Here is a 20,838-nt window from a genome sequence, read left to right as displayed (position 1 = left end):
CATGTTTACAACACGCCTATTTGCAGTATTACCTTTGATTCGAAACTCTAATTTAAATTATTCTTTTAAATGCTTGGGAGATCCAGAGGGGAAATAATTAGAAGTGGCAGGAGGTCTGAAAAAGCAAGAGGCTCTCCTCTGCAGAAAGTGGCTGTGAGATGGCACTGAGGATGTAACTCGGGGCAAGCAGCAAAGGGCCAAAATCATCCCTTGCCATGTGTGGAGGGACCAGTGGCACCATGGGGGCACCTGCAGGATGCAGCTCCCTCCACCAGCAGCCCTTGGTGCTGATTTTAGGAGAGGAGCCACTGCCTGGCTATAATCAAATACAAGCTGGTGTTTATATTTATGTGGTTTCATGTCCTTGCAGTGTCCTTGGGGGAAGAGACTTCATTATCATAAAGAATATGTTTTTATTCCTCTACATAAGTACTACTTATTATAGTCTCATATATTTTCTGACACTACCAAGGGGTCTTTATTGTTGTACATCAAGGTCACTGACAAGCAATATATTCAATCTATTAAGTTATTAGGGAGATAAATAATTTGGATGCAAGCTGAACTCTGAACTTTTACCTTTTCCCCTGACAGCCGGGTAGTTTCTTGGCATTCATACTAATCTCAGCTCTGCTTGAATAGTAATTCCATTAGGGTTATGGCTGCAGCTATACATATGCAATGACCTCAAACACAATTTCTTTATGGACATGGGCAATAGGAATATTAAAATTTTAAGCCAAAGAGGATGTAATGTAACTTTACATTATTTATTGTAGACACAAATCCTTTATAATATTAAGGGATAAAGAATTAATAAAAGAAAGATCCCATAAACAATCCATAAAGTCAAATGTAGTTCTTGATTTAATGCAATTGCTTTTTAGTGTCTTCTGGTTACAGACTTACACTTCATTAAAAAAAATCTAGTCAAGAATCAGGAGCATCCTGGTAACTCAGTGGTCCCTGGTTGGTTTGGAAAGCAGCTTTAACCCTCTGGTTCTGCTTGTGACAATCTACCCAGCAATGGTCACAAACCAAGGAGAGGGTAAGCTTAATCCACAGTTATTACAGTTATTTTAGTCCCTGAAACCAGGACTAACTGATTATTTCAGCCCCTGAAACCAGGACCTCTGCACCTGCTAAGCAAAGTATCACCCTTTGTGAGACCACACAAGCCAGGTCTTCCGGCTGTCAGGACACCTTGGGATTGGCTTAAACCTGGCAGTGCCCCAGAGAAAGTCTCTAGAGCTTGGGAGTTGCTGTTTCTCCCCACCCAAATATTCTACCAAGTAGTTTCACTCCTGAGAAGCCCAGCTGCAGGGACTGGGTGCCTCTGAAATTGCAGTGTGGGAATGTCATGTGCCAGATTCAGGGAACAGAAGCATTTTGGAGCATCATCCCTGAACACTGCAGCAAGGACGCTGCTTCCTCCAGGCTGATGTCGTGTGGTCCTGGTATCCTGAACTTTAACTATGCCAAAATCACATCATATTTAATAGGTGTTGACAACCAACATGTTAAAGGTGCTTTCATGTCAATTCTTTCTAATTTAGACTCCTGATGTCAAGAGAATGTAAACCTTGCTGAAAACACCAGTAATCTAAATAATTAGCCACACTTTAGAGGGAGCTTTTCACTGATGAGAACAGAATGAAAGTGGAGGAAATAAACCAGTGAGACGTTCCTATTAAATTTTATACTGCAAATACCTGCTGCTGTAACATGTGGGAAGAGAACAGCTATGATTATTACTTTTTTTTCTGTGTTTATTTGGGACTGGAGCTTAGTTTACATATGAGAGAGTGTTCTAATTACCTCCTGGGCATTCTAGAACTACCACTGTTAACTAACCTGGATTATTTTTCCAGAGAGAGGAATAGATGTGTGAGCCTGCCTCTAATTGTCCAGGGAGATGTTTTATTCCTGCTGCTGAAGACAGAAGTCAAACCCATCTGGGGTGTAACACTGCCACAGTCAGAGTTCAAGCATTTCTTTTCACATTCTCCATTCTCACTTCTTTTTTTTTCCCCTCCTCCCTCATTCATCATCCCCTGCCCACACCCTTTCACCACTCCTCAGTGTCTTCTTCCAACTGGGAAATCTCTCCGGGGCTCAGAGCAAGTTGTTCCCCAGGCACCTGCAGCCCCCACCCCGCTGTCCCTGGGGATCTGGGCACAAACCAGCCCCCCCAGCACCCAGCCCATACAGAGCTGCCCAAATCCCCCCCTCAGCCCCAGAAGAGAAGGAGCTTTGCCTACAGGTCATGTTTGTGTATGATGTTTTCACACTGCTATGTGCCAATAAATCAGCTTGATCCAAATTTGAGGGTTTTCCTCTGTTTTCCTTTTTTTTTGCTAGTGCCTCTTGGACATCTGGCCTGCTCCAGCTCTGCCCCAAGCTTCTGTATTGCAATAAGCAAAATTCCCTTTACATCACCACTTTTAAACCAAATCTCTCACACGTGCTATTAAATTAGATTTAATATAACAATTGCCGATCAAATAATTGCCCATGGATGATAATAATGAATTGGGGGTTACTGAACTTGGGAAAAGAGCCTTTAAGTAGTTAGATTGCAATAGTGAAGCTGTTCTGCCCAGAAGAACCTGTGGTGATCTGTTCTTGAGTGGGCACAAAGCCAAGCAGAGCAAGGAGCTTTGAGACTCCCCCCCAGCAGCTGGTCCCTTCCCCAAATCTGCTGTTCAATAAATTTGTGATGGATGGGTCTGTCAGGTAGGCACAGCCCTAAAGAACACCACTGAAATCTGTGGAATGGCTCTCTGGATGCTCCCAGGAATAGAGTTTGGCCTTTCCAAAGGAGCATTCTAGCCTGAGGAGGGGGTCCCTCCAGCCAGGGTGGGCTGGGATATTCCTGCAGCCTGCTGAGGAGCACAACCCCCCTCTGTTCAGGGAGGGACACATGAGAGTTTAGCTCTGCTGTTGCAAATCAAACGAATGACATGGATTTGTGGCCTATCATCTTGACAGCCTCCTTTAAACTGCTTATTTTAAAACAGGATAAACAGAGGATTAATAACCTTGCAGAACACAGGGAGCCTGGTTCCTCCCAGGGAAGCCTCTGTAACATCCCTCCCCAGAAGCTGGGTGAGGATCTCATCCCCGTCCTGCCCTGCACCCTGGAAATTGTGTCCCCAAGAGTGAGCTGTGTCCCCCTCAGCCTACAAAAATATTTCAGGATATGACCCTGATTCAGTTATAGGAATAAGGCGATACTGAAAGATGATTTTCCTCTGCACTGCTTGATTTAGGGACGAAGAGGTCTGTGTAGTAAATCTAAATGGTTTTTTAATCATCAAAATAAGATCATTTCAAGGCCAACCCATGTTCCAACACTGAGCAGCAGTCTGCTCCCCCCACCCTTCACTCAAGCTGGATTGAAGTGCTCTTTCAAAACACACTTGCAAGTTAAACTCTGAAAAATTCACAGATTCTTTCCAATAAACACAAACTCACTTGTATTTACAAGGGAGTAGCTGCACTGAGCAGCACAGGGGGGGGATTTTATCCAAGTTCTCATGTCACTCAGTCATTTCAGGGCAGATTTTCCATGCCGTGCTGCTGGACAGCCCCACAGAGCCTGTGGGTGGAAGGGTGAGCAGGGAACACCAGGAAGGTCCCTTTCACACTTCTGCCAGACCTTGCTGACTTGAAAATGCCACATTTGCAGCAAAGCAGCAGCACATCTAATAAATCACATCTGTACACTGCTTTATTCACAGGCACTGACAGTTTAGGATTGACGACACCCAGGGCAACCTAATGTCAAGCACTCCTAATGAAAACTATCCCATTTTGCTCCAGTAGCAGCAGCTGCCAACAGACATAATCTACTGGCATATGGAGAAGGCCATGCTAATCCCTGCAAGGTCATTAACAAGAGGGTGAAAATTACATGCAAAGCACCAGCTGTGGCATCCCCGCTGCCTCACACTTGCTGTAGCAGGGGCAACAGAGGTGAAAAATGCAGCTACATCTCAGCAAGCCAAGAGTTCTGCTAGAGCAGAGCTATTTCCTCCCTTCCTTCCCCAAAGCAGGGGTCAGTGCTGCTGGAATTCTTCCTGTGCAGAGGAGCTTGGGGCCTTTCAAGTGTCTCCTGTTTTCACAGTCTGCAGTGACTCTAGGAGAGATGAGCTCCAGGATGGCTGGAGCACACAGGAGAACAAGGGGGTCTTGGCTCATCTTGTCACGTGGGCAGGAGCCTTGTCCCACATTCCCAACAGCTGCCCTGAGAGGAACAGATGCAAAGATCATCTTTACACCCACCTTTCCAAGCAAGACCGTGGGGATGTGGTGCTTGGGGACATGGTTTAGTGGTGGACCTGGCAGTGCTGGGTTAACAGTTGGGCTTGATGATCTTAAAGAGCTCTTTTTTCCCCACAGAGCACAGAGTTCCCAATGTCCTCCCAGCAGTGGGGAGCAGCATTACACAGGGACAAGGGGAAGCAAAGTCTCCAACCTGTCTTTCCTCCAACCCCTAATTCACAAATAAGGCCCTATCACTCCGGGCTCACATCAGGTTTGTACATTTTGACGCTTACATGCACATGAGCTCTGCTTCTGTAATCCCAAACTCATTCCCAAAGAACATCCTGCCCCCATATTTACATGGGAATTTAGGATCACAGTTTGTCTTTCCATTAAATCACACAAACATTTTTATAAGCCATAAATCAAAAAGTCTGTTAAAATCCCTCAGCAACGACTACCTAAAACAAATCTTTTCCAATTTAAATCCCAGCCTGCATAACAATCAATCCCATAAACCCCATAATTGTTACCATTACTTTGGGTAATGTTTAAAAACATTAATTTCAAAAAATGTAATAGGAAAAAAGCTCTTTAAATCAGCAAAAAGATAAATGGTCTCCAGCAGCATGACCTTTCCCCGTACCACAGTGACATTGAATCATTTTAAAGTTATTTACATTTTCATTCTTCCCTGGAAAAATGTTGACAAGGCTTTCACCGACCATAATGGATACACAGTAACATCTGTGGGAAGTGTAACTGCATCAAGAGCCCTTCCTTGATTCCTCTTCACACCAACCAGCTTTAATTAATAAAGGAGAGGGGACTCCAGAGCCAGCTGGCTGAGCTGTGGGAGGTGCCACAGCTCCCCAAAACCTAAGAGGGGTTTAACCACTAGTGTCTCCCTGCCTTGAGTCCATGTGCTTTCAGCTCTGCTTTTCCAAGACAAATTTGGCTCATAATCGCCATCAGGCTGCAGGTTGGGCTGTGGCAGCACAAGAATACCTGATGTAAGTCTTGGCTTTTCTTTCCAGTCTGTAATGGAGCATCCCCCCAGCAGCTCCCTGGGCAGAGGCTGTGTCGTGGTGTGCACACAATGTCCCCAGCATACAAAACACACTAAAAAGTGGTTTTTTTTAACAGAGACCTGTTACCTTACCAAGCCATTCCCTGGGGTAGGCTAAAGTTTGCCACCATCCCCACAATAACTCACAGCAGGAGCAGGGATAGGCTTAAGAAAAATGAAGGGAACTCTGGTTTTCCCTTCCTGCATCCTCTGCTGAGCACTTGGGTCTTTAGAAAGCAAAACATCTGCCCTGGTAGAAGCAGGAGGTGACTCCTAAGTGACTCCTGTCCCCACAGATGCAGCAAGCCAGGCTTGGTGGGGCCAGACTCAGCCCTGACTCACGAGCCTTCAGCAGCCTTCCTTGATATTCCTGCTGCCTGTTCCAGCCCAGGCATCCCTGCCTTGTCCCTGCAGCCCACTGGACACAGCTGTACCAAGGCTCCCCACGCTGCAACTCGAGCCCTGCTTGGCCTGTTCTAATATTAATGACAAGTAATGTGTCAGCCCCCAGAGCCACTAAGTGATCATATTCCAGCAGGGCAGTGCCCGAAGGGGTGACACAGGCTCACCTGGGCTCCAGGGTCATGCAAGGGACCAGGACAGGTGCCAGGGCACAGGGACACATCCTGTGGCTGCACATCATGGACAGACTGCAAATGTCTGAGCTGCTGCTTCAGTGTTATTTTGGTGACAGCTCCTGCAAACACTCACTGAGGGGTGGCTCAGGACTCACTGCATCCCTGCACTTGGTCCAAGCACTTCAACTCACACACAGGACACAACCCTCATACTGAAGTGGGACAGAAACATCCCACCTGATCAAAGCACATCAATTAGTGTTCATCTAAGTTAATGAGATGCTTCAACTAACACAAGGGAATTTATTTCGGAACAGAATGATTTTTCTGTTGGCAAATCTAGTAATAAAAACCTGCACAAATCTGTATTTCAATGGAGCTGGGCTGCAGCCTGGCTCGGGGTGGTTGTGCTGTCCTGCTGCTGTGGCATGGCAATATCAGCATCCTACAATTAGCATGCAGCTTATTAATCCCTGCAAATAAATGAGCCTGGTCCTCCAGTCCAGAAAAACACTTGGGGGACCAATTCTTTATTTCTGAGTGTATGATTAGTACAAATTAAAAGCAGAATAAGTTATAATTTTGCCACATCAAGCAGGTTCATCAAAACACCCTTAACCCCCAGAGTCAAATCCCAATAAAGGCATAACAAGGGAATGTTTTAACTAGAACGATTAGGATAGTCCAGGAAAATTAATTTTGAAGTTCATGGCAGCCTCCTGTCAGGAACAGGCCACAGTGAGAAGGGAATGTTCAGGAAATGAAAATTAAAAGGCTGTGCTAAGTACTGCTGGTGGCAAGGAACAGGCAGGACCTGGCTCTGCTCCTTCTCAAACACTCTCATAAAAGAACCACATCCTATGAAGCCAATTCCATGTGATACACTCAACAACTGGAGCCCAATTCCCAAATACTGAGCTCTGCTGCCCAAATCCTCCCTCATTTACTAAAGGCTCCCCGTGGCTCTGATTAGGGCTGGTCAGAGCCATCAGAGCAGGTGCTGCTGGAGAGGGGCCCGAGAGGCTGCACATCGACCAACACAAATGGGGCACCAAGGACAACACGGGATGTTCAACTTCACTTTCCAAAAAGCGTTGTTCAAACCAATTTCCCTTTACCACTGCTGCCTTCTGCCACCCTGGCTCTGCCCAGCACACACAGCCTTGCTTTGCTCTATCAAGACACCACCTGGGCTGTGGGACCTTCTTCCCACTGCACCCAGGGATGGTTCAGGTGCAGTGATCCCCAGTGCTCAGCCCTTCCTCAGCCCCAAGAAAACACCAGCCCTCCTCTTCTGCACGCACAGACGCAGCTTGGCTTGTCCATCTATTTGTCAGGACTCTCCTGTCCCCAGAGATGAAGCAACAGCAGGATTCCCTCCAGGAACAGGAAAGCAGGAATTTCAGCATCCAGTCTCCAGACAATGTTATAACTCCTTTCAAATTATAATGCACATTTGAGAAAACAAAACAAAGCCCAACAAATCCTAACAGAGCCTGCAGCATACAGAGGGAAAAACAGTCACAGCTCAGTGTTGTGCAGCCTCAGGAAAAAGGAGCCAGCAAACAAGTCTAGCCTCTCAAACCAGGCTGTGGTAAAGTAAAGGCTCGTTATACAGCAAGCTGAGATCATCTGAGCTTTGGAGTTTTTTGTTTTTTTTTTTTTTTTCACTTGAGAAAAGACTCACATGTTGGGAACCAGCCCCTCTATCTGCTTCATTTATGGTCCACACAAATGCCAGGACAGATTCTCAGGAAACACCCAGCACCACGTCCTGAGATGAAATCACCTCATGATTGTGCAACAAGCTCTCCCAAACACAACCAGCACAACTGACCTTCGGTCCAGAGAGGGGGCCCAATCCCAGATGCCACATGGTCAATAGAGAGTGACCCCATGATGGTTGAGGGAAGTGAGAAATCAGCAAGAACACAGCCCTGGATAAGGGGAGCCAGGGGCCATTAAATAACTCCCCTGTGGCCTCACCTGCAGAGCCCTTGGTGAGGCCCATCCCTCTTTCCAGGCAGATTTGAGGAAATCAGCTGCTTCAAGTGGAAACCAACCTCCCACCCCAAACCCTGCCAGCCCTCTGTGGGTGTCTTTGGGAGGGAGGTCCTGTCCCTGCACTTCCTTTCCCTCCTGTGCTTTGCACTTCTGTTCCCTGCCCCTGATTTACCCCACCACGGGCGAGGGGAGCCTGGCCTCGCACCCTGTCCCTGCTGTTAACGAGTATTCCAGTGGGCTGTTTCCATAGATTGAGGACAGCATCCTCCCTCGGCAAAACAGAAGTGATTCCTGAATTAATTTAGATTTCCCGCTGCCTTGTTAGACCAGCTGGATATGGCACGCTTCATCTTCCCTGCAAACAGTGCTGCCGTCCCTGGGGGACACTCAGCACTTTATAAACCTGTCAAGCCCTTAAAGCCGGTGACCGTGAGGCTTCACAACAAAACGTGGGGAGGTTTATGGCCACACACACGCCAGCCAGCCCCAGAGAGGAGCTCCAGCACGGATGGGCTGGGAAGTGAGGGGATGTTGTTTTGTGCTGTGCTTTCATTTAAAAGCGAGCAAGCAAAAAAAAAAAAAGAAAGCACTGCATGATTTATTTTAAAGCATCCAAGCTGCTGCAGCCTGCGATGCTGTGAGAGCGTGTGTATATACATGGGAAATGGGAGATTGTCTCCAAAGTCATTTGCATTCATTCCCCTCGCTCCCTCCTCCATGCAGGGAGTGTTTTTAAAGGCCTTTTCCCTCAAACTGAACACCTGCAACTTGTGCAGAAATCCGACTTTTGGGTGCAGAGCACCTGATTGAGCTGTTTTTTATTTAGAAAACATATTGTTCTGCCAGTTTCCCCTTCCAGTGCTGATTTAGTTCTCTACTCTTCTGACAAGCTTCATAAAATATTTTTTTACACAAATAACAGCTTTCAGCATCTCTGTGACCTGCTCAGGCCGAGCACTCCCCGAGCTCCGGGCAGAGCAGCACAGGCAGTGCCCGGTGATCCCCTGGGATGCTCCCCCTGTTCAGAGCTGTGCCCATCCCTGGAGCGTGGGGACACAGGGATTTGGGCTCCAGGCTCGGCTCTGTCCCTGGAGCCGTGCTCAGCTGCCGGACGCTGGCTGTCTCCCAGCTGGAGGGGCTGCCAGCTCCCGGCCACTCCGCTGTCCCTCGCTGTCCCCACCCGGCCGTTTGCTCAGCCTGACAAGTCGGCATCTGATGGAGTCGCTGCCGTTTGGGTCCCTCAGGGATTATAAGATGACTGCAGCAGGTCCCAGCTATTCTCTGCAGCCCAGCATGTTGTTGCTTCATTAAACGCCAAATTGTTACATTAATTCTAACTGCCCTGTAGAGATGTAGCTGTCAGGAATGATTTACTCACCTCCAGCTGACTCGGAGCCTTTTTCCAGGCTCTGCAGAGGCGCTGGAAGAGGCCAGGGCCTGAGTGGGAGTGGGATGCAGGACTTGTGTCCAGCCAGATACTGGCAGCCCGTGGCTTTGCCCTCCCTGGAGAGACAGGGACGCTCTTCAGACCTCGGTGGAAGAAGAACCAGGGAGCTAAAAAACGTTTGGAGCTTGGTTTTGGCCGAACTGTGGGTGGCTGGTGAGATAAGTCTCCTGTAAACAGGCAGCATCTTTGCTGGAATTTTTACTGAAACCAAATCTCTAGGATCTCTCCATCCTACCCAGCAGCTCTGCCTGTGCTGTAGAAGAGGATCCAGAGGTTTTCCTCTCTTGTTCCTGAGGCTCATGATTTGGGCAGGGGGAGGTGAGGTGGGACCTGAGGACAGTGGGAACACCTTTGCTCAGATGCTTTGATACATCTGGGAGAAACCACCAGAGGGGACCTGAGGATGGCCTGGCCCTGTCCACCTTCCCTGCTCCCCGTGGATGAGGGGTTTCACCTGGCCCACACCCCCAGAGGGGCATTGAGGGCCCCAAGCTCTGTGCCCAAGATCTTGGCCCCTTTTTGTCACCCTCTCCCGTGGATCCGACTCGTCCCCTGGGCACGAGGGATTTGGTTTCATTGGCCTGACACAGGAAATCCGAATAAGAAATAAATAAGTTGCTTCTAGTATTTGATGTAAAATCTAAACATTTCTGTAGGGAACACAAGTTCAGGCACAAAGGTGAATATGCAGTGTGGGAAAAAAAAAAAAGATTGCTACAGTAGATTTTCCTCATTGAGAAGACAAAAAAATTCCTGCCTCCCATGTCATGCACTGATGGAAATCACTGGAGGTTGTAAAGCCACCTGCAAACTGAGCAGTGCAAACCTCTTCTTCCTAATTCTGCCTGGGTTTTACAAGCTGTCAGTCAGTTAGACAGCATTAGTTTTATTTGCCTCTTTCAAATTGGTTTTCTTCTTAACAGGAAGAAAGCATTTATATTAATGGAATCCTTGAGCCTCGGCCCTGAAAGGAGAGGCTGAAATGCAATCCCTGAATTTGAGCTCAGGACACTCGGGGAGCTCTTCTCCCTGTTCAGAGCAGCACAAGCGCCGGCAACTTCCAGCCCCGTTCTGCCTTTCAGAGCAAAGCACAAAGGCACGGGGGAGATTTGCATTTCTTCCTTTCTTAAATTCAGCCACCTCCTGGGAATTCCCAGGGGGAAAGGAACAACAGCGCCTGTTATTTACTGGGAGGGAAAGGATGAGGGAAATATCTATAAAACACAGGTTCAATTACTACAGGTTTTAGACTGGGTTTATAACCACAGAATTATCCTAAAATCAACTGCATTTCTGTCTTTCTGTTGTTACTTCTCAATTTTTAGGAAATAAGAGTATTTCAAAGTATTTTTTTAGTCTTCTATATGAAAGTATTATGAATACTTGAACCACCAAAATATTTTGATGCAAAACACCTGCCCAGATTTGGTGAGGACATTTCCAGACACAGAATTCTAGAAAATAAAAACTCTTCTTTTCTCTTTAGGTGAAGTTCTGCAACCTGCTTGTTTTAAACCCCATAGTTTTCTATTTACTCCACAAATTTCAGTAAGAAATGTCCTTGTGATGTAACTCCAGGCTGGCAGCAACAGTTGTCTCTTTATTGCTCATTTCTGGAGAAGGAAGGAGAAGCGGCCAAGCCCAGCTCTGGGCTCAGACTCAGGAGCTCAGAACTGAAAGAGGCAAAGCTTTGCCTGGGGTTTCTCCCATCCCTGCCATGGCTCTTGGAGTGGGTCTCCTGGAGAGAAGAGGGAGTTTCTCCTTTGAGTGAGCAATTCCTCCTCAGGCGAGTGAGAACCTCAAAGCTCACGTGAGTTTAAAAGCCTCTGCCACCAGATCCTCAAACCAGAGAGCTCAGCACAGCCCTTCAGTGTGACCACGGCCGTGTGGATGTGTGTGTTTATCTGGATATGTATTCGTGTTTAAATATCTATCTATCTATCTATCTATCTATCTATCTGTCTGTCTGTCTGTCTGTCTGCATATGTTTGGTCAAACTGACTCCCCTTAGGGATTTTTCCCCTTTCTTTCTGATTTCTCTTTGAAATATTTCAACATCTGACTCTGTGTTTCACATTCACAACTTTCTGCTCACAGACAGACAACATCAGACTCCATTTCCTGTTGCTTTATCAGCCCACTACTTCTGCCACAAATGCTGAAAAATAACAGTGACCCATCAAAAATATGATCAAAGCCAGAGCAATCCTGTTCAGGTCTCCCAAGGACTGCCAGCCTCCCACCTCATTTTATTTTGTTTCAAAGCCTTTGCACATCAGTGGGTTTGCTCCCCTATGGAAAGGAAATATTTCAACACTTTGGCATCGAGTTTTAGGAGCTTTTAGTTTCAGGGTTTTTTTATTTACTGATATTGATGTGAATTTAGCAAAAGACTGTTCAAAGTTTAGCTGACAAATTTATTTGTAATCTTGAAGTATTTGATCATCAGAGAGAAAGCGAGAATATAAATAAAAGACACTGGACACCCACATAATCTACAGTTAATTCCATATTTTTTACAGATAACAATATACATATTGTCTTGCCTTTCCTCACAATCAGCTTGCACGATATCCGTGGAAACACACAAATGTCTGGAACAGAGGCATGTCCCCAGGGAAGGGGGGACACTCCAGCAGTGCCTGGGGAATGGCTTGTCCTAAACCAGCCCAACCCCCCGAGAAGGTATTTGGCAACAAGACATCAGGGTGATTTTTGAGACACTTTGCAGTAAAACTGATGCAAAGGAATTTGAAGGAAAAGCATAAGATCCACAACCCAGAGCCACCAGTGTCCCTGGGTCAAGAAAATTCACCTCTTGACCTCGTGATAAACGTGGAATTACTTGGTAATAAATACATCTATTCACGGTTTAATGCTTATATGGAAGAGTCAAACTAGCAATCTACAAATTAAAAAGGGGAGAAGCAGAATTAACATATGATTTTCATTTTACAAAGGAAAAGGGCTGTTGATAAATGATTGGCATATTAAAGAACATTTCATTTTAGAAAAGTTAATGTAAATTCAAAATAAAACAAAACATACCGCATTGGTGCACTTTTAAAAAATCTGCTGGAAGAACAGAGAAGTTTCCTACCATGGGTTTCTGAAGTGATTCACTATGAACATTTCTCCTATAGAAATATAGACATTGTCACACCTTTCACCGTAGATGAGGACTTTATTTTCCCTTAAAAATGTTTCGGTGTGGAGGGGTGATGGAGCAAGTCCTTGCTTTGGAGAATGCACTGACAACAGAACGCAAAATACCTCATATCAAATCTGTAAAGCACAAGTCTTGGTGTTTGGTAAAGACACGAGAATCAGTTTGGTTTGGACGCTCCGGGTGCCAACGGTTGCAGTGCCAGGGCCTTTGTCCACCATCCTCTGCCAGGGTCATCTCCGAAATCCCCTCTGCTCCCTCCGTGTCGTCACATTCCTGCCCCGCTCAGCACTCACGGCTCATCCCTCTGTCCTTTCCAAGAGCAGGTGGCATTTAACAGCACCGAGTCCTTTCCCTTCCCACTGCCCGGGGGTGGCCCCGCATCAAAACTGAGCATGGTCGACCTCATCCAGCCAGGAGGCCGGGCTGGCCGGGAAATCCGGGTACCCCCCGCTGCTGCCGGTGGAGAGGTCGGAGCTCGGTCCATTCCCGGCCAGGACCCTCATGGACTGGGGCACCCCTTGTCCGCTCTGTCCCATGATGCCCAAGCCGTTGTCTGGGTAAACCAAGCTGGAGATTAAGGGCTGGTGGCCTGGCAGCGCTTGCAGGGACGCTGGGGACTGGGGGATCCCATAGGGGCTGTTGGATCGCAGGTCGTGGTACTGGTCCTGAGCCGGGATCCCGCTGTGATCCAGCGCGAAGCTCCCGTTGGTCCCCGCCTGCCTCCCCAGCGCAGGAGACGCTTCGTTGAGATTGCTGTAAATCCCATTGGAATGGCTCATTTCGGACATGGAGGGCTCATCTGAAAGGGAAACGGACTGGTTTTACTGGGGGAGCCATGGGCAGTGCTGGAGTGGGCTGGTTTTACTGGGGGAGCACCGGTCACAGCTGGCAGCGGCCACCCGGGAACTCCCGCAAGCTCCGGGTATAAATAGATTAAAAGGATGGGAGCTGAGCAGCCACGCTCTTCCACTTGTAATTCCTTATTATTCCCATCCTTGTTGAGAGATCTTCATGGGCAGCCATGGGATTATTGTTTTTTCTGAGCACAAACATCTAATACATCTTGGATTTTAAAAATATGCATGAAAAGTACATGTTAAAATATAAGACTGTGATTTTAAAATAATTCTTTAAAGAGGAAGTGAGTTCAATATCTCTCCAGATTTTGTTTCTATTTGGTTTTGAGGCTTATTTTGAATTGTGGTACCACTTTTAGGAGCTACCTGAACCAATGCTAGATAAATTCCCTATTGCTCAGGAAAAGAGATATTAAATTAAAGTATTTATCTGCTCAGGAACAGGCTAATGAAATCACAAGAACATAGAAAGTATTTGTATGACTTAAAAACACTCCTCAAAAATGAACAATATTTTTTAAGTTCCCAGCAAAAATTGTTTGTATTCGTTAGGAGCTTTATGGACAGTGAGAGCTGCTCTGTTGCCTGGGATACAAACCTGTTTGTGGCATCAAGCTCTCAATAATTGTTGGACATTTTTTAGTTATTATTTATAGAATATTCATATTTAATGAGCTGATACACAGTGTGTATAAACAGACTCGAAAATCAAATAGTTTTTAGGAGCAGGGAAGAGGAGCTGAGATGGAAAACAGTGTTTGTATGAATACACAGTTTGTGTAAATACATACACAGGTTGGCATTTCCTTTTCTCTCCCATTCCTAAAAAGGATACAAAAATTTGGGATGGAGCTCTGGGCTCCAGACTGTGTAGAACACGTCCCTGCAAATGCCACAGGCACCGACCTCCCCACCCTGCACGGGGCCCTGTCCCTGTTCCTGTGGGTTCGGAGCGTGCGGGATGAGGCTGCACAGGACAAGAGCTGCTGTTGGTCTGTCCTGGGTTTGTCACCAGAAATCTGGGCTCCAAAAAGGGGACACTCTGCTGCAGAAACCCCCTAATATACAACAATCTCCCTTTTGCAGCACAGAAACAGCTCCCACAGGACTGAGGAGTCCTAGAAAGCAACTGCACAAATAAAACCACCCCTGAAAAAGATTTTAAAAAATGTATAAAATCGCACACGTTTACCCACAGAAACATTCAGTGGTTCTGGGATTCCTGTTTTTGTATTTCCAAGAATCCCTTGAAAAGGCCGTGTCTGGGCCGCGGCTCTGACATTGCAGCGCCTGCCCGGGGAGTTCTCCCTTCCCTTCCCGCAGCTTTCCGGGCCCGGCCGGAGGCGGAGCGGAGCTTCCCCCGCCGCTCCTCAGCCCCGGCTGCCCCTCGGTGCCGCGGCTCCGGTTCCCCCGCCGAGGGCCGGGCAGCCGGGACCGCCCCGCCGTGAATCCCGCAGCTCTGTCCCTCTCCCGCCTCGGCCGCTTGGTTTCACCCTCTGTTTTATTGCCGAAAATTCTGACTGTGGCACCGAGAAGGGGAAAAGAGCCCGGGCACGGCAGCAGCTCTGCGGGGAGGGCACAGACCGCGCTCGGCAGAGCCCCGGCTGCGGGGACCGACCTGTGAAGGAGACCTCGGCGTCGCTGTCGGGCCCCTCCTCCTGGATGCTGTCCTTGTCGGACTTGGATGTCCCCCGGGATCTCTTCATGTTCCTGAAGTACTGCCCCCACCGCTGCCTCCCCGCGTCCTTCTTCAGCCTTTTCTCCTTGGCCCTGCGGTTCTGGAACCAGACCTGCGAGCAGGGCACGCCGGGGAGCTCCGTGGCTGCGGGGCCGGTCCCTGCCCGCCGCCCCCCGCCCCCGGCCCGCCCGGACCCCGCTCTCACCTGCACCACCCGCATGTCCAGCCCCGTCTCCGACGAAAGCTGCTCCCGGACGTGCCGCGCCGGTTTGGGCGAGTTGTTATAAGCGTTTTTGAGGGTCTCCAGCTGCTTGGCCGTGATGGTGGTGCGGGGCCTCTTGGCCGTGGACTCAGCCTCTGCCGACACGGGGCGAGTTAGGGGTGAAGTGACCACGGAGCGGCCCCGGGGACGCGGGACCCCCGACCCTCCCCAGGCGCTCCCGGAACCCTCCCGCCCGGTGTGTGAGCCTGTCCCGCAGGGCAGGAGAGCCCCGGGCCGCCTCCCTGCTGCCCTCGGGGGTGGAAAGGACAGGGCAAGGGGTACCTCTCTGCTTGGCCGTCTCGTAGTCCGCCTTGCAGACCAGCCTGCTGTCCTCCATGAGGTAGAACTCATCGCCGGTGGCCAGCTGCCGTTTGCAGACGATGCAGGCGAAGCAGTGCAGGTGGTAAACGAAGTCCTGGGCCCGGCGCACCACCTGGGTCGGGGGGATGCCCTGCTGGCAGGCGGCACACTTCGTCCCGAAGCGCCTGAGCAGGGGGGACAAGCGGCGGCCGCTGAGCTGGCGGAGGCCGGGGACGGTCCCGGCGCTGTCCGCGGTGCCGCGCCCGGTGCCGCTGTCCCGGTGCTGAACCCCAAAGGCTCCCGTGCTGCCCGCGCTGTGACACCCCCCCGGGCCGGCCGCCCCCCGTCCCCGGGCGCCCCCCGTCCCGTCCCCACGCACTTGAAGAAGTCTTCCTTGCAGTAGACGCCGTCCCCGCGGCTGAAGCACTTCTCGGCCAGCTGCGTCTGGCAGTCGGAGCATTTCAGGCACTTGCTGTGCCAGTGGCGGTCCAGGACCTTGAGGATGAACCTGTCCACGATGTGCTGGTTGCAGCCGGCGCACAGCGGGATCTCTGCGGGGAGGCAGCCCCCGTCAGCCCCCGTCGATGGCCCCGCCGCCTCCCCGACCGGCCCGGCCCGGCCCGCCGCCCTCGGGGCTGCTGCCGACCGACGGCGGACCCCGGGGTGGCCCGGGGAACAGCACGAAAAAAATCATTATTCGTTCAAATTCGTTGTAGCGGCGCCGCGGAGAGCAGCGAAACCCCGGGTCAAGCACCCTGCTGGGAAAGCCCCCGGGAGAACCGGGATAAACAAGAAGGGAAGTGATGGAAACGGAATGAATCCCCCAAGCGAGCCGCCGGCAAAGCTGCAATTCTCCCAGGGTCTTTTTCCTTTTCCTAGACTTCCAAAATTCACCTGCGAACAACGGCGGGATACCCGGCCGGGGTGGGGAAAAAACCTCCAAAAAATTATGAGAATTGCACTGAAAATAAAAACGCGGTAGTTTTGTTCCGTCCCCCTCTAGATAACCGACAAAGATTATACAGAAGGAGATAAGGATACAGACATGGAGAAATAGAGATATAAAAATAAACAGATACAGCAGATAGAGAACGAAATGTACAGATATATAGGCATAAATATATAGATTTCTGTATACAGGTATAGATAGAGATAAGTAGGTAAAAATATGGATATGAGATACATGAATAGAGATATATCGGTATAAATAGAGGCGGAGAGATGCATGACACGGCTGTACAGATACAGATGGATACGGACATGAGAGAATCTCTATGTAAAGATAATTATATTTAGAGATACAGAGCTGGATCGCCGTGCGCAGGGGTAAGAGGTGGAGGCGATAATCGTTATCCTTAACAATTCACCGCGTTCAGACAAGCAACCTCAACAGCGGCAGCGCTAAAGACAGCGGCCCCGGCCAGGACGGAGCTCCGGCACCGGGCACAGTAACACGGCACAGCCCCGCAAGGTCCCGGTCCAGCCCGGTCCGCGGCTCTTACGCTGCATGGCGACCCGCGGCAGCTCCGCTCCCTCAGGCGGGCCGCGGGCTCTGGCGCATCTTCCGCGGGGAGCGGGCGCAGCCCCCGCCGGCCCCAGCCCCGTGCCCGCCGCCGCCGGGCCGGGTGCGGAACCTCCGCGCTCCCCCCCGCCGGTCCCCCCCCAGATCACGGCGGCTGCTGTCCCCCGCCCCGGCCGCTGCCACCCCCGCGGCGCCGGGGATTTAATTCGCTAAAGCGGGTTATTTTTAGACGCCGGCCCTCGCCGCCGGTGCCGGTCTGAAGCGCCGGGCAGGGCATCGCGGCGCGCTGTATTTAATCCCCCCCGCCCCCGGGGCCGGCGGCACATCCCCTCCCGCCGCCCCTTCCCGGCTGCGCTCGGCGGGAGGGACGCGGCTCCGGGGCGCCCGGAAACGAGCCCCGACGGGGCCGGCGGCGGGCGGGGGTCGCGCCGGGGGAGGCAGCGCCGGCCGCTGCCCCGAGCTCGTTGTGAGCCGCAAATCCCGGGATTTGCCCCCGGCCCGGGCAAAGCACCGCACGGTTCGGGCCCCCCGGCGGCGCGAACCCCCCGGGACCGGCCCTCGGCCACGGTAAGCACCGCCGAACCCCGCCGAGCCCCGCCGCTCCCTTCCCGCTGCCTCCCCGGGCCCCGACGGACCCGAGGACCGCGGGGCCGTGAGCGAGGGTCGTGTCCTGCAGGGCAACGGTGTTTGCGCGTCCTTCGTTCTACCGGGGGTTCGATTTCGGCGGTGTCGCCTCCGCCCCCGGAGTGCAGAAGCAGGTCCCGGTTGCCGGGTCAAACGCGCATCTGCCGCTGCCGCGATGTGCGCCCCGCGGAGAGCCCACGGGGACAGCCACGGAAAGGCGAACCGGGGTAGGACCGGGGGCACCGGCCCGTTCACGGCGGCTGCGGGGCCGCGCGGTCGGTCCCGCTCACGGGGACACCTCTGTCCCCGCACACCGGCGGGGACCCCGCCCCGCCTCCTCGTTGATTTTTTTCTAAGCCCCGTCGACCGCGTTCGATGTTGGCCAGAACCGGGACAGCCCCGCACCGGGACCGGACGCGCTGCCCCGAACCCGGCTCGGCCTCCCCCGCTGAGACCCGGAACCCGGCCACGCCGGGGAGCGCAGCCCGGCTCCCCCCGCCCCGACAAGGCTGTCCCCCGTTAGTTAAAAAGGAAGAAAAAAACATTTAAAAGAAGAATTAACGGAGTTTTTGTAAAGTCGGGAAAAAGCCGTGTGGGAGCCGGGCAGCGGGGCGCGGGTGGTCCCCGCAGTCGGAGGGAACCGTCGGGCAGTAGGAAGCCCTCGTTTCGTCCCTGTCCTCGTTGCACGGGGAACGGGGCGACCCCGGGGCAGCCGCCGCTTTTCCCCTGGGATCGACGGGGAGCCAAACGGGTGCCTGGAGTGGCCGCGGGGCCGCCAGCGTACGGGGGGCAGTGAGGGGGGCTCTGATATCGGGGAAGAGGCAGGAGAGCGAGAGAGAGCGAGGGGCGGGCGGGATGAACCGGGAGGGATCCCCCGGTGCCGTCGGGCCGCCTTTCCCCGCAGCCAGCCCCGACCGCGGCTACGACGGTGCCCCGGGAGCGCGGAACCGGCACAGACGGAGCCCGCCCGGGCCCGGGGCTCCCAGAACAGCCGGCAGTGCCTCCGCGGGGGGACGCGGAGATCTGCGCGCCTCCCCCTCACCTGGGCTCCGCGGGAAGGGACAGAGCTCCGCTGTCTTCTCCGAACCGGCGCGGACCCGCTCCAGCAGCATCGCGGCCTCCGTGGGCGCCGTCCGAAGTGCGCGGGTGGCTGCGGAGGAGTGGCGGAGCGGCGCGGAGGGGCGCGCAGGGAGCGGCGCGGGGCTGGGCGGAGCGGGGGGGCGCGGGGGGCGGGCCGGGGGCGGCACCGGGCCGCAGCTGGGCCCCGGTTCACCGCCGGGCTCTTTAGCATCACAAAAGCGGCGGGGGGAGCGCTGTCCCCGCCGTCCCACGCGTGGCCGCGCCCGACGCGTGGGCTCGGGCTGCAGCCGCCGCCCTCGGGGGCAAAGCGGCCCGGGGCCCCCGCGAACCCCCCGGCGGCCGCACGAAGGGGTCGGGGGAGCCGCCGTCTGGGGGACCCTCCCGCCGGGCCCGGTCGCCCCCCGGCCGCCCCCGCGCCCGGATTTCGTTTGTCCCCGCGGTGCGAGGCTGCCCCGACGCCGCCCGTGGGCGGGGGGGGGGGGGGGGTCTCTTCCCCCGCCGCTAATTAATTAACAAACGCGGAGAGGTAGCGGGTGTCTGACCCCCGGCCAGCGGCGCAGGAGGTTAATTGCGCTGACTGGAGACGGGGCGGACACGGACGGGCTGTGCGTGTGCCGAACACGCGTGTGCGCACGGCGGCGCCGGCGCGGACACTCGCGGGGCTGCAGGTGGGGCTGCGCGGGGTTTTTGCGAGTGTGGGGCTGTGCGGGAGCGCAGGTGGGGCCGGGCCCGTGTCTGGTGCGTGCCTGTGCCCGGACCCCTGGCACAGGTTCTGTTCCGTGGCACCTCGCCTTTCTGCGTGTGCGGAGCTGTCGGTGCTGCCACAGGGGCGCGGGGGCCGTGTTTTTCTGCGGAGAGCCCCGTGCGTGTGTGCACCGCTTGCCGCAGGCAGCCGGAGCTGATAATTGTGGTTGTTACTGTGAGCCCGTTAATCCCCCGAATCCCTTTACCTCCTGCTCGCAGGGGATTACAAATTAATAAAAGCAGCTTAGGGGCGGGAGCCTCCAAATACACATATGCTCCTGCCGACGGCAGCACCGGGACTTTCGCCCGCTCCTGGGGGCGGCAGGGGAGCCCCCACCGAACCCCCGACCTCGAGGCACCCACCCCGGGGTGCCAGACCACCTTGTCCCCCTCCGGGTCCTGCGGGGCCGAGGGCTGGGTCAGGGCTGTCCCCTGGGATGGTTCCTCTGGCCGGGGACAGGCTGCAGCCTGCGGGACAGCTCAGCCCTGCGTGGCTGGGAAACACTGCAGGGAGGCACTTTGGGGACCAGGACTGGGGTCCCCAAACAAAGCACCCAGGAATGCCAGGCTGGAGTTGGGGTCCAGGCGCTGCCCGAGTGTGACCGGTACCGTGCTGCAGTGCCACCGGGTGCCACCGGCACCTGGCCCTCCGCAGGACCACGAACAGCTCCTGGGGGGCATCCGATGACACACACGGTCCCTTTTAAGCTCGGTTTTTAAGTGGATTTTTAGTCTGAGCCTCTAAGGAAGCACTTTAAGCAAACCCGTGTGCGGTGGTGCCGGCTCCCCCGGGCACGGGACAGGGGTGGGGCAGCTGTGGCCGGGCAGGAGGGAGGGCAGGGGCTGTGTCCCACTCAGGACCACCAGTGGCACCTGCCAGCCCCGTGGCCCCTCTCACTGTGACACCCAGGACCCCACAAACCCCCTTGTGCTGATCTCTCCCTGCACACCCTCCTGTGCCCTCCTGCTCAGGGTGCAGCAGGCACCAGACCTGTCCCTGGACTTCCTCGCTTGGGGTTCTGCCATTAATAAAACCCAACTGTTAATAAAAACCAACCCACCCAAACATTTCTTTCTTCCTGTTTCATTTTCTCTTCCCTCATTCAAATTTCTTAGCAGCTCCTGAGAAGTCTGGGCTTAAAAATGCACCTTCCCAAGATGAAGGATATGGTTTATAATGGACACGTTCATGAGCTGTCCTGGCAAAAGAGTTCAGCTAAGACAATTTGCAAACA

At 52.9% G+C, this 20,838-nt stretch overlaps 1 protein-coding gene across 1 annotated transcript; it reads right to left on the bottom strand.

Annotated features, from left to right (window-relative positions):
* Positions 1 to 12,916: 12,916 nt before the first annotated feature.
* On the bottom strand, positions 12,917 to 18,891 carry LHX3 (LIM homeobox 3). Its single transcript, XM_069031881.1, has 6 exons — positions 18,822 to 18,891; positions 16,013 to 16,184; positions 15,616 to 15,818; positions 15,277 to 15,428; positions 15,012 to 15,183; positions 12,917 to 13,335 (listed from the first exon to the last, which is right to left on the bottom strand). The coding sequence occupies exons 1-6, from the start codon at positions 18,889 to 18,891 to the stop codon at positions 12,917 to 12,919; spliced, it is 1,188 nt and encodes a 395-aa protein (XP_068887982.1).
* Between the last annotated feature and the right edge of the window lie 1,947 nt (positions 18,892 to 20,838).

The sequence above is a fragment of the Aphelocoma coerulescens genome, chromosome 17 (genome assembly GCF_041296385.1).
Source record: "Aphelocoma coerulescens isolate FSJ_1873_10779 chromosome 17, UR_Acoe_1.0, whole genome shotgun sequence".
NCBI lineage: Eukaryota > Metazoa > Chordata > Aves > Passeriformes > Corvidae > Aphelocoma > Aphelocoma coerulescens.
Note: the sequence above shows the minus strand (reverse complement) of the source record. Positions and strands in the feature narration are given on the sequence as shown.

Excerpts from the sequence above, each read along its gene's own strand:
- LHX3 (XM_069031881.1), bottom strand. The coding sequence starts at position 18,891 with ATGCTGCTGGAGCGGGTCCGCGCCGGTTCGGAGAAGACAGCGGAGCTC. Across the intron at positions 15,429-15,615 it reads CGAGACGGCCAAGCAGAGAG|AGGCTGAGTCCACGGCCAAG; the intron begins GTACCCCTTGCC and ends CCGTGTCGGCAG. Across the intron at positions 13,336-15,011 it reads CGCCGAGGTCTCCTTCACAG|ATGAGCCCTCCATGTCCGAA; the intron begins GTCGGTCCCCGC and ends TTTCCCTTTCAG.